At 42.4% G+C, this 13,304-nt stretch overlaps 1 protein-coding gene across 7 annotated transcripts; it reads right to left on the reverse strand.

Moving 5' to 3' along the window:
- Nucleotides 1–2,528: 2,528 nt before the first annotated feature.
- Nucleotides 2,529–10,903, reverse strand: gpr61 (G protein-coupled receptor 61). 7 transcript variants are annotated; one of them, XM_040151855.1, is made up of 5 exons: nucleotides 10,801–10,903; nucleotides 10,239–10,298; nucleotides 8,066–8,099; nucleotides 7,780–7,880; nucleotides 2,529–5,629 (listed from the first exon to the last, which is right to left on the reverse strand). In XM_040151855.1, the coding sequence occupies exon 5, from the start codon at nucleotides 5,363–5,365 to the stop codon at nucleotides 3,944–3,946; it is 1,422 nt and encodes a 473-aa protein (XP_040007789.1). In that variant the 5' UTR covers nucleotides 5,366–5,629; nucleotides 7,780–7,880; nucleotides 8,066–8,099; nucleotides 10,239–10,298; nucleotides 10,801–10,903; the 3' UTR covers nucleotides 2,529–3,943. The 7 variants fall into 7 exon arrangements, with proteins under 7 accessions (XP_040007789.1, XP_040007786.1, XP_040007785.1 ...); XM_040151852.1 differs by having other exon boundaries at nucleotides 10,195–10,298; XM_040151851.1 differs by lacking the exon at nucleotides 8,066–8,099 and adding an exon at nucleotides 8,585–8,686 and having other exon boundaries at nucleotides 10,195–10,298.
- Nucleotides 10,904–13,304: the final 2,401 nt, after the last annotated feature.

A 13,304-nucleotide genomic window follows, 5' to 3' on the forward strand; every position in this document is an offset into this window, starting at 1 on the left:
TGATCCCAGAGAAGTCAGGATTTGGTAGTAAGTGAGCGATTCATGATATTGAGTTTATCTGATCCAGTGATGGAGGCTGTTCACTGCAGACAGCCTCCTTGCTCGCACATAAACCCGTGCTCTCCCTTCTGTCGCTGCTCCGGGAGCTGCACGCGGCATCTGAGATGATCACAGCTCTCTGTTTAGGCGTTTGGTCGATGAGAAACGAGGCACACCCAAACTTGACCTCTGCACCCAGTGACCCTCTACACTGACACGGTGGTTGCATCTGTCCTCGAGCGCTTTCCCCCTGGGCGTGTTGGAGCCTATCACAAAGGTCAGTCTGTTTGAACCGTTTCCCTGCGCTGCGGGTGGTGCTCTCCCCGGCTCAACGTGAGAGCTATGAGTCACTCTGTCCGATGGGGAGCAGCAAAGGAAAGGGTAAGAGAATTAGGATAATCGGAAAATAGAGGACAAGCCTCGGGTGATGCTGGGTTGATGGTGGATGGTTCTGGTGAAAAAACAAATGCAATCACATGTCGAAACTGAAACTTTACCTCCAAAAACACCTCAGATGTGCATTATGTTTTAGAAATACTGAATATAGAAGAAATTTACATTTTTTCTTGGCTCAAATGTTTGTCTTTATTCATATTTCATTTTTTTCCACCACTCAATTCAAGATTTCTATTTGAAAAATCAATAAGGGATAATAGCTTAGATTCACCTCATCAATACACTTATCGAAACACTATTATTTTGACAGTTGGTATTACAGTGTTGTTCAAAACATCCGCCAGCTGACAGGCTCCAGCATCCTGCCTTCCTCCAAATGTCAGTCCTCTTTCATCCTGTTCTTAATGCTTCATTCCACCTCCGTGACACTGCACCCCCTGCCTGCACCACACACACACACACACACACACACACACACACACACACACACACACACACACACACACACACACACACAAACAGGCAAGGACACACACAGAGGAGGAGGCAGCTAGAGGGCACGAGAGAAAAGAGATGACGGACGGGATTGATCATGTATTAGATGCGGTTATTGATCTGAAAATGTCTGGTGACTCTGACAGACAGCAACCACGACACACTCAAGTTAATCTTCTTGCAGCATTTTTAATCATGTCAACTGGTGGGTAACTAATACACAGGGAAATCTAAACAAAGGGGAAAAAACAAACCCTAATAATGAAGAATCCAAACAGTCTTTTCAGCTCTGGTACAAAAAGAGATACAGAGAGGAAAATGAACATATCGACTGTATTGATGATTTGCAGCAAACAAAACAGTATTTCCATGAATATTCCTAAAGCTGGGAATATTGTCTGCCATTCACCTTCATCTTATTTCTCCGTCCTCGTAATCAACAGATGGTAGCAGAAATACAGCTTAAAGCGTGTAATCAGATTGGTCGGGGCAATTTTTCTGCTACAGTAACAGAAATCCAGCTGATTGAATGGTGGACTGATGTACACTTAGCATAAGGGGCTTTGCAATGAGCCCGGACTGTGTGAAATATCACTGAATTTATTACAACATTGTACCATAAAGAGGAGATGATCAATAATACTCAGTGAGGAATATCTCAGATTATCTAAAGAGATTAAACCCTTGTTCATGGACGCTGGTGTAATAAATCAAGGCAGTTTTATGTTATTTTGTTACATAAAATTGTATATTAATAATTCTCATGGTTTTATATTTTGTAGTTTTAATACTACTACTAAAAATAAATTATAAATACATACATCTTGTAGAACACTGAGGATTATGGCAGTGATTTTGTCTTGTGCTCCTTGTTGTACTTAATTTTATGTCTAAATAAATCTGGGCCTAACATTACTGCACCATCTTTTCACACAAAAGAATATTTTTAAAACATGATGACATGACGACCCCATCTGAAAAGCATTCAGCAACAAAGCCATATCACAAGAAAATTAAGAACGTTATGTCTCCCCCTGACAAAGGGACCTTTTTTTGTTCTGACTCCAAGCAAAACATGAACCATCCCTCTATGCCTTTTGTCGAGTGTCTTGTGATCATGCCAACAGTCCAGTGTGAGGCAGTCCAAAATAGACAAAGGCAGCAAGAAAAAGCGATTATAAAAAGAGACAAAAAAAAAAAGTGTTTTGTAAGAGATTTGTGCCTTGTAATTTTCTTTGGAACATTTGTCACTGCTTGTGTGACTTGTGCAACTGTATTCCACCTGAGATCTGAGAAAGTATCACCAGTGTCTTCCATTTGTTGCTAAATGAGGCCAAAGGCAAATCTTGCCATGTGTAAGCATTGTCACACCTGTGTGCTGTGTAGCCACAACAAGCCTGCTTGTTTATAGCACAAACACAAGAGCACTCACAACTGCTCCTGTGTTTACCTGTAAACAGCACAGACGTCACGGTGTAATGGGGACTGTGCCGCGACGTCCGAAACTGTCCACATCGCCTTGTTTCAACAAACTGACAGTTTTAGTGTGCTGTAGCTGATGTTTCTACAAAGATTAATCCTTAACGCTGTCACTGTCATACAAATTATACCATTCACAATGTTTGTCTTTGAGTGGAAGGCGGTGAAATCACGAGTCGAGCAATGTGAGAGGATTTTGGTGAGGAGGTGATAATCACAAGACTAAGAACAGATAAACATGATAATAATGTTCCTGGAAAATGGTTAAAAATACGCTGGTGTGTCAGCCTGTTTATTATAAATACCACCAGCAGCACCAGCTGTGAAACGATCCTGTTCAACACAATGAATATTTCAAATGGAGAGACTTTTTTTTTTTTAATGGCTCTGAATTCACTCCTTCATACTGAGGAAAACAACAATATTTTTTGCATTAAATCCTTGGTAGTATTAGGATTGAATGAATGATGAAAACAGATCTTTTCCTTATTAACAAACAAACTCATAAACAAACTGGCAACGATAGCTACAATAATGACATCCTTTACTAATACCGCCTCTTCATTTCCTTATGTTCTTTCTTCCAGCAGATTGTTCTATAAAATAACACTTAGTTGGAGGTGAACTAGGGCCTAAGTAGAGGGGCGGCAGGATGGTTTTTATGATTAGATCGTAGGTTAAATCAGTAATAACACATCTGTTTGGTCAAAGAGAACCTGTTGTATCAAGATGAAGTGATTGTCAAGGGGCTTACCTAAGTATTAAAACATGAAAATGAGGGCAAACTTAGCACTTTAGTTGAATGGAAGATAAAAAAAAAACCTGAATCCACAGGAGGAAAATGCAGAAAGTATTACGGTATGTTTGACGAAGTGGCGATGATGTGTCATGACAAATTGTATAGTGTACATTATTGCCTTGCGTGTGATGAAGAACCCGAATTTTAATGAGAAGTGATTGAGTGAATCAATGGAGGAGGAAAATCACAACTAAAGTGGACATTTCACTGAACGTTTGCTTCAACACTTTTCTCTCTCATGCTAAAATTTCCTTTTAATGGCTCTGATAGTTTCACATAAACTGTGAAAACTGTGTTCCCACTGAAGCTTTGCTCTCTCAGAGTTTCAGCACTTCTTTATGTCTACGAGATATTTGTCACTTCACTGAACAGTGGTTAACACAACAACGGTTTAGTGTCCATCTGCTGACCTTACAAAGAAAACAGCCTGACACTGTATGGCTCTCAAAACATGTAATGCTCCAGCTTTATGACCATTTGGGATATGAATGAGATGATGCACACAATATATTCTGCTCTGTCCTTCTCCAAAAACCTACACCTTAAATTAAGCTATAAATTAAATTCTTTAAAGAAGATACAATGTTTTGCAGTTCACTGGATTTTTAGCTTAAAAGCACTGTTGTAGCATGAACAAAGATGTATTCATTCAAAAAAAATTTTAGAAAATATGGATAAAACTAAGTATATTTCTTGAATTATTGGATGGCAAACGAGACAGTACATGAGATGCAGCTACAGCTCTGGTACAGTTTTGCAGCAGTTCTCCTTCTCTGATACATGTAGCTCATTGTTCAGCTGTTGCCGCTGTATGAACTCTGAGGTCTCCTCAAGGATCTGCCCTGGGATATGGAAGTCAGCTGCCGTGTTCTGCTGAACAGCTGATTCCTGAAGGGCCTCAGTCTCTGGCTCCTCTGGGCTGGCTCTGCTGTGAGAGTTGCAGGGCTCCAGATTGCATCCAGTGCCCTGTAGGAACTGCAAAAAGTTCTCCTCAATAGAGGCCTCGCGGCTGGGCAGCTGCTCCCCTTCACTGGGCCCAGCATGCTTGAAGAGGCAAGCCAGGTGGCGGCCCAGCTCCTCGCGAATCTGCCGATTCAGGAAGCCGTAGAAGAAGGGGTTGGAAGTGAAGCAGAAATAGCCAATCCACGTTACTATGTCCTCCAGCTGGGCCAGCGAGACGGGAGAGGTAGACACCACAGCCGAGTAGAGATGGAAGGAGAAATATGGCAGCCAGCAGCAGAGGAACTGGCCTCCCACTGCCACTAGGACCACAGCGGCCTTCCCGCCACTGAAGGTCCTCTGAGGGGTGGTGCGGGCACCCGTTCCTCCAAGGCTGGCCGCCATGGTGGAGTGGCTGCTGATGGACTCGGACCGTTGTCGCGGCACGTCCATCCAGGTGGGAAGGGGGCCGTGCTGCATGGCTGCTATTCGTGCCACCTTGAACATGTTGCAGTAGACCACCAGAATGATCATCATGGGGCACAGAAAATAAATAAATATAAAGAAGACCATGAAAAGCAGGCGTGTGGTCCTGCCTCCTGTCCAGTGGAGGGAGCAGTGTCTCTGACCAGGAATGAGGACAGGAGTCCCCAGACCCTGGTTCCCCTGGAGCAGCCATCCAAGGAGAGGCAGCACTGACATGACAACGGCTTTAATCCAGATTCCTACCACTACTATCACCACCACCCCCACCGTCATCTTCACCTCGTGACGCATGGGATGGACGATGTAGTAATAACGCTCCACGTTGATGGCACAGATGGTGAGGATGGCAGCACTCACCAGACACACACTCAAGCAGAGGTAGCTACGACACAGCCCCTCGTCCACCAAGATTCGGTCTGACAGCATCCCCAGAGGCATCAACACCAGTGCGGCCAGCAGGTCCACCAGACAGAGGTGGAACACGAAGGCAAATTTGTGCAGCTGTGGCGTTTTGGTGATGACAATCATCACGGCCAAGTTCCCCACCACTGCCAGCACATCCATGATGAGCATAGCACACAGTGCCAAGGACTGGTTCAGATCTACCCCACCTTGGATGCTCGCGATGGGTCGGGTCACGTTAGAGATATTCGGATATAGTGAGGCTGGAAATGTGGGGAGGCCAGAGAGAGAAGTGTTCCAGGAGGGGCTTGGTTTGACAGGATGCTCCATGAGAGGATGGCATAAGGAGGAGAGAGTCCGCTGAATTTCACGGGCCCATCACCCATCCTCCCCTGTCGTAGGGTGTCACTGAGAAGCCCAGGCGGTGGTGACTGTCATGGCAGCAGGAGCTGTACAGGCCCTGACCCCAGTAGACTTTAGCCTAGACCTCTGCAGACAATCACAGGAGCTTTCACTCGATTCCGTGAAGATGCAGTGACGTTTAATGAAGGCGTCTCTTTTTCTCTCTCCGATGTGACCTTCAGTTAAAAAAATCTGAAATATAGGAGAGATAGTCCTGTTTAGAAGCAGGCACTGGTGAAGATGAACATTTTAAAACAGACTTGTTAGAGACTTGAGGGAAAGCTTTTGTTTTAGTTTTCACAACACACTCATAATGTGTTTGAGTGTATTTAATGAAATATAATACTAATACTAGTTTCCTAGTACTAGTTTAAAATGCGTATAACATATATAGGTCACTAAATGATGAAAAACTTGATATTACGTAATTTTAAAAAAGTAATATTTTAAAGAACATTAAATGATCAAGACCTTGCTGAAAAATTGGCTAGAATATTGTAGCATGGAAATTTGACAGCTTCATAGATTGGTCATCCGACTACAAATACATTTCTGCAAAAGTCGGAGAGGAAATCACTGAAAACCATCAGTCTATTCTAATGTTAATGCAAATACTGAAAGCAATTCAGCACTTCTCACTTATATCAAAATCCCCGAGAAGGCTTCAAATGCAGTCCTCTGTGTGGCCCTGATCTGACATGTACAAGCTGAATCGTGTTACTCTTGTGCTATGGCTGTAAAGCCGTCAGACTTGATGCAGTCTAAACTCACATGTAGCTAGGGTCATAATATACTATATATTTGACATCTGCATCCTCAGATGTGTGTTTTCAGGGCAGCTGGTGCCCCAGGGATAAGCTAAAAGCACAGAGTCGACCATATGTCCCCCTTAACAGAGTCGAGAAACAAACTGGATGAGTGAACAAACTGCGAAACTCAGCACTACGGAGCTCCCTGCTGTCTGAAGTGATGGGAGGACAAGATCAATAAACACTTTTCATGTTATTATAATCATGACATGAAAAATATAAAATATTGACCTTCCTATGATCTTCTAATGTATAAGAAAACACATTTTGAAAGACTGAATGAATGTGCAGACATGGATTCTTGACACTACTCTTCTATGTAGCTCCATGAAATCCTGATCTAAATTTCAGATAAATGGTGGCAGAGTGTTTGTGTGGCCAGAGGAGTAGTCAAGAGGTCCTGCGTTGTGTTTACTGTCATAACCTCACCTGGACACAACCCCACACACTGTAAAAGCCAAGGAGCGAGCACTCAGCCTTTGGTACATTTCCATATGCTGCACACCTGCATGTGCAAGTTTTCCATTTCACAAGTGTGACAGGCTTCATCCCTGCAAGGCGCCTATTCTTTTCCTGCCCACGAACACACATCAAGCACGTCAATCACCTGACAGACGCAGGCGTGAGTAGGTGGCCATTGCTGAACAGGTCAGAGGGTCAAAGTAACCTTCAGCCCAATTAAATAATCTGTAAACGATGTCTGAGCTATGATGTAGCAACAACTGCGGAGCAGCCCTCTGGAGATTCTTACTGTAATTCAGCATGGATTGGTTTATTGCTCTCTGGTGTCCAGGGTCACTTGGGAACTCCAAGGACCACCAAAATTGAAAAAATGTGCTGCAAAGGAAAAACATTATCACCACGACTGCCGAAGCGAAGTGTTTTAGTCTTTGGAAGGTCTTTTATCACACAAAAATCCCAAAAGTATACAAATTACAAAAAGGTGCCCGGTGCCTGTTTTATAATGGTCAATTTTATCAAATCAACACCCCACAAATAGAACTATTTAAATAAGAAAAGGAAATGTAAAATAATCAATGAAAGTAGTACATTATCGTCAAACTCTGCCTCAGAAGCAGCCAAAGAATTCACACAAAGCTAGATTATAAGGTTGCAGCAGAATCTCCAGCTGCTAACTGGAAACCATATGACCCCATCATATGCACATGACACGGTTTTTACTGCGTGGAGAAAAACTAGCCTGTTGTTCAAGTGTCCCTTTCATTACAAGGCACTTCCACTCCACAGCACCAACATGCAAGTGACAAGAAGGAGTTTGAATTAACATGCGTGAAATGAGGCATCTGTTTCCAGAAATTTTGTCCTTACACATGGATACACAAAGATAATGTGATGTGGGATGTGCTGGAAAAAGACACTGCCTCTTGAGTCCGATTGTACCCTTGTGCCACCTTTCCAGCATCCTAACTTCCACTCCCCCCCAAAAAGAAAAAACACACACATCTCCCCACACACTCCGTTAACAGGGCAGGTATGTGTGGAGATGTGTGTGATGATAAGTCGATTACATACCTCAGTCTGGAGAGGGCTGCTTCCTCCTGTGCAGGTTCACAGTCTGCTGAGGGAAAGCCGACCTGTTTCGCTCGCTCTCCCACACACACAGCAAATACACACTGACGCACCACACACACACACACACACACACCACGTCACAGAGGGAGAGAGAGAGAGAGAGGAGAGAGGAGAGAGGGGGGAGAGAAGAGAGAGGCACTCCTGTGTCTCCTTCTCACCTGCCCCCTTTCATCTCGTCATCACGCTGACCGCCCCCCTCCCCATCCCTTCAACGGACAACACACACCTCCCAGCTCTCAGCTCTCTTCTTCTAGCCAGGTCTTCGATCCAGGTGGGAAAGGCAGAGCAGGAGCAGAAGGGTGAGAGTGAACAAAAAATAAAAAGAGGAAGAGGGGTCCTGTATACCAGCCTGCGATACACAAAGGGTGGGCACACACACACACACACACACACACACACACACACACACACACACACACACACACACACACACACACACACACACACTCACACTCACACACTCACTCACACACCCTCCCACCTCACACACGTTCATACACACATGTACTGGCTCCGGCACGTGCCCAGGGCAACTGCAGAGCCGTGCAGAGCAGACAGGCAGGCGGTGGATGAACAGGCAGCACCCAGCCTCCCCTGCTCTCCACTGGGTCTTAGTGCCTTGCAGCCTCTGGGATCCGCATGGAGGGATGGGTCTTCTTTTCAAACCTACAACTAATCTCACCGCAGGTCACACCTGTCCCACTAACAGGCGCAGAAGTACCCAACAATTAGGAAAGAAAATCACCTCTAGCCTCAGGATCAGCATTTCTCTATTTTTCTGTCTCCTTAAGCTTAGCTCGCCAAGATCTCCCTCGATGCACAATCCGGCAAAAGCCCTCTCACGAGGCTGGATTATTGATACGCAGGGAGGAAATGAATCCCAGTGGTTAATGTTAACAAGCTGAGATTAACATTTACAAAAGCTTGGCCCACACAACATACATATCACACTTACTGAACTATTTCCTGCCCTGAAAAATGAGTTTGTTTACCATTGGAATGTATGAGACGAAGGATCCGACAGATTGTGCAATTTAGATGTTTATTTCTACAATGTCTTAACTCCATTTGGATATTTAAAAAAAATAGTATTCAGCTAGTTATTATTTAATTATTAATTAGGTAGTCTTATTGAGATAACTATGTCTTTTTTTGAGAGCCCTGAGAACAAAACATATCAGCAGTACACAAGAAACAATAAATGTAAAGTCAAACAGCCTGGAGAAAAGAATAAAAACAGTGACAAGAGCAGAGCTGAAACAATTAGTCGATTAATCAATTAGTTGACCGGCAGAAAATGGATTGGAATCATTACAGTTGTTTAATCAAAGTAGAAGAACACTTCACACTAACACCTTATCTAAGCTAATAACTAATCTAAACTAATAAAGCTTTAAGAGTTTCAAACGGGACTGAAAGAGTCAAGCTTGAGAGCTATTTGCAATTCATTTCAGTTAAAAGGTGCATACTACCTCAATCAATTCATGTGTACGTATGGCAAATCTTTAAATTTCACGCATATTTTTAAGTCTACAATCACACAAACAATTTTCGTAAAAAAAACTAGAAAATGTGCAACTGCTTCCGACAAAGCAGCACTGTAGAAAACACAATGACACAAGATAGAAGATTTTCTACAGACCAGGTTTTCTACAGTAGGCTGAAGCTGTACGGCTCATTATGCCTACTCTTTTTACAACACACAACCTATTTGGCATCATAAGTAATATCAGACAAAAATATCTAAGTTTAAATGATGTTTGGATCGATCCCACCCTGACCATTAGAATAAGAGAGATGTGAGGTCGTTTTTGGAGCTTTTGCTGTAGACACTACTACAATAGGACTTTATGAATATCTTGAGAAAATTGTGACAGAGATTGATTTTGTTTTTTTAAAGGTTTTTTTTAAGGTTTTGTCATTTTAAGTTGTATTACATTAGCTTGTGGGTTTCAACTCATTGGCCCACTGTTGCTGCCTCTGAATCAGTCTTTTTAGTAATGTGCCAAATGAGTTGATTTAATAACTGTATTTTACTGTGTATATCCCCTTTGTTATCCAACTTACAGTGTATGAGCTCTATTTTTAGGTTTTCTCATCTCAACGGGTGCTCTTAAAAATACTCCCTCTGAATTTGCATGAATGGACTGTCCCACTCATCAGTATGTGACATCTCTCTTTCATGCAGTGTATCTCCTGAGGAATTCATTCATCAGTGGAAGTGCTGCTCCACAAAACCTGATTAGTTCATGAGTCATTGCCTCTTTTCACTGTTAAATCAATGGACAAATTGAACACATGCTCAATTATTGATCCAGTTACTGTGGTATTGTTAATATTTACAAAGGCATGAACCTGTTTCGTCTTGTACACTTGTGACATTTGCATGGATTTTGTACCAGGGACAGTTTGATGATCAGGCTGTGCTGCTGCTGCGAGGCTGCGGTCACTCATATGATCTGTAGGAAAAAGATAGAATCAGATATTCTTTTTTCACTGAATTTTTTTTAAGATTAAACTGTGTTAAGGCGCAGAAGCCCAAAATAATAACAATGCCCTGAATGTTTTTATGTCTAATAGACCAGGTTTTGATGATAGTGATATTGAGGCGTTTTGAAGACAGAACATAGAAGGGTCTTTGTTTGTATTTGTTAATGCTCCGCTCTTCAACTGTGTGTGTTCTGTGTGTTCTGTGTGTGTGTGTGGGTGTGTGTGTGTGTGTCCTGTGACTGTGCTCGTGTCTGAGGTGTTGGATAATGACAGAAATAGCATATACTTGCTCATACCAGAAGCACCAATCACTGGGGAGGGAAATACAATGGTTTCCATGGCAGCCCTTAGTTCAGCTTCCCTGCTTGCCTACGTCCCCACCCCCCAGCCCCTCCAACTCCACCACTCAACTTTACCAGCTACCTCCACAAGCACAAATACAAACACTCTCATACACACTGCATGCATTACCAGCCATTTGTAGTAGTGTTCAATGTGTTTCGCAGCCATGTTGGGTCAGTGATTATTCTCAGTTTCCTTTTTCCCTGTTTCACTGATCACAGGTGGACTGATTCAGTGGGCTGATCAATTACAGCTGCTGATCTAATACTATTTTCTACTGTGATCTCTGATCCCATCAGTAGGGGGAGCTCTCACATTTAACAAGTAACTGCAACACCTGAAATCCGAGAAAATATCCTTCTGATTCCCCCCAGCGGGGGTTATGAAGCCCACTGATTCCGCAGGACTTTTAAGGCACACAAACTCACTGTTCTACCAAGAAGTGATCATGTTTGGCCTGACGTCAAACCCCCAGGGATAACTTGATCTGCAAAAATCCCTTTGCATTATTTCATACGGAGCTGAATTGTTTCACTCAGGGCTGCATCGCTGTCATGAATGATATACCAGGGGCCAGGATCTGAGTATACATATTATTATTAAAAGCAATTTAGAGGCAAAAATAATTACTGTCGCATATTTTTAATATTAACATTCTATATTATGTTAATATATTCAGATCCCTACATCCCTCTGTGATGCCTAGTAGTCAATACATTTATAAAACATGTGGGTAGCCAGCATCTGACCAGAGTGAAATCAGCTTTGCTTCAGTTTTATCCTCCCACGGTACCCCAGAGAACAACATCCACCTGAGAGGTCATATCAGACTGATTACTAACACCCCATCATGCACCTCACCAGACGGAGGAGGCTGCGTGCACTTATCTGAGTCGATAAAACCCTGACACTGTGCATCCTCACATATTTCAGCTACACTGCTAATCACCAATTATGCAAAAAAAAAATTATTCCATTAAGTGTAGCTGCAAGGCCTGTGGAGAACAGCAGTGATCCAAACAGGATTTCTGAGGGTGTGCTGATTCTCTCACAGTCTGTTTAAATCTTCAGAGAGTGTCACCAAATGTTGATCGGCATGCTCCACTTACTCCTTCAGAGTTATTAGAGCATGTAGATCATAACATCTTGTCTTACCTGGTTTTATTTGTTTTTACATTTATTCTGCAGCTCTGAGCGAACAACACCTCACCATTTCAGACACATTAATACCCAAGACCAATTTTATTTCAAAGAAATCCATATTTTACAGCATAGATTTGAGTTTGATGGATGCACTGCATGACTGAAATCCACAACTTGCTGGGAGTCCTGGGACATCCTTTCCTCTGTAGGCAGCCAGAGAAAACACTAACCAGTGATGGTAACTGGTTTGTGCTGTTTGATTTCCCAGGGTCATGCATTAATATCCAAATAGACACAATTAGCACTCTCACTTGGCTCCAGGTTGGCACTGCCATCCTCTGCACACACTGAGTCACTGATGAATGCCAACTCTCTGGGTTGCCGGTCTGCCTGGGGAATCATAATAACACTGAACCTCAGAAAAAGAGCTAAGACTATAATAAAAATTTATAAAATGAGGGTAATACAGCCTCTGCCAGGCATTTTAATCTAAGTTCTTGGTGCTTATTTTACGGCATCATTTCTTTATCACTGCTATAATATCTTGTACCATATTGAATTTTTTTTTTAAGCATCTTCAGACTTATGGTGATTCAAGTAAAATGTTAATTTTTATCTCTTAATTACTGACTGGAAAATTACAAGCCCAGCATCTGTGTTACAAGCCCACAGATGCTCGATGACTCTTTTCAGTGTCACACTTTTTATTGTGAGAACATCATGACTCCCCTTCTTGTTACTTTTTTTTATTCACTTACTGATTGTGAGTAATTTCATGTCCTTCGACTGATTCATTTGTTGATTTCTGATTATCGTAAAAATGTGCGAATGTGAGCGAAACTCCACATTGACATATAAAAAAATGTAAAAGCACAGATTTGTATTCTGACATCAGTTTAAGTAAAAGTAAAACTCTTCCCTGGATCCCGACAGTGTCCATGAATAAGTTAATTCAGTTGCTTTCCTAGTATCTGGCTGGTGACGCAGTGAGGTGAGATGTCCTTGGTTGAGTCACAAATAGCCTGCATGGGCTTTGCTGCTTTACACTGCAGCAAGATACAACCTTCATCTCTTAGAAGGATACACACCTCTGAACCACAAAGATGGACCTAGTGGGCCAAAAATACAGGAGGGGGACACAATGACATGAACACCTGTACAATATAATTCAATCCAATGTGGGATTAGAGAGAGGGGAGGGATGGGATTATTTTGGATTGCATTAAATAAAGTGTTTCTGTTATTTTGTCCATCCCCTGTACATACATGAGGGGGACAAAATAACAGTGAGTATCCTGCTTTTAAGAACTAAACCTTAAAATAAATACAGTTTAAAGGTGCCATATGTAAAGTTTTTGCTATCACTACATAGCCAGTGTGCATCAAACTTCATTTCTTTACTCACCAAGAGCTGTCTCCAGCAATGGCAAGCAAGACCAATGATAACTCTTGTTTTTTTTCTATTATTATCACTTCTTTTCTTCAATGAA

This window comes from Xiphias gladius, chromosome 18, assembly GCF_016859285.1.
Source record: "Xiphias gladius isolate SHS-SW01 ecotype Sanya breed wild chromosome 18, ASM1685928v1, whole genome shotgun sequence".
In the NCBI taxonomy this organism is placed as follows: domain Eukaryota; kingdom Metazoa; phylum Chordata; class Actinopteri; order Istiophoriformes; family Xiphiidae; genus Xiphias; species Xiphias gladius.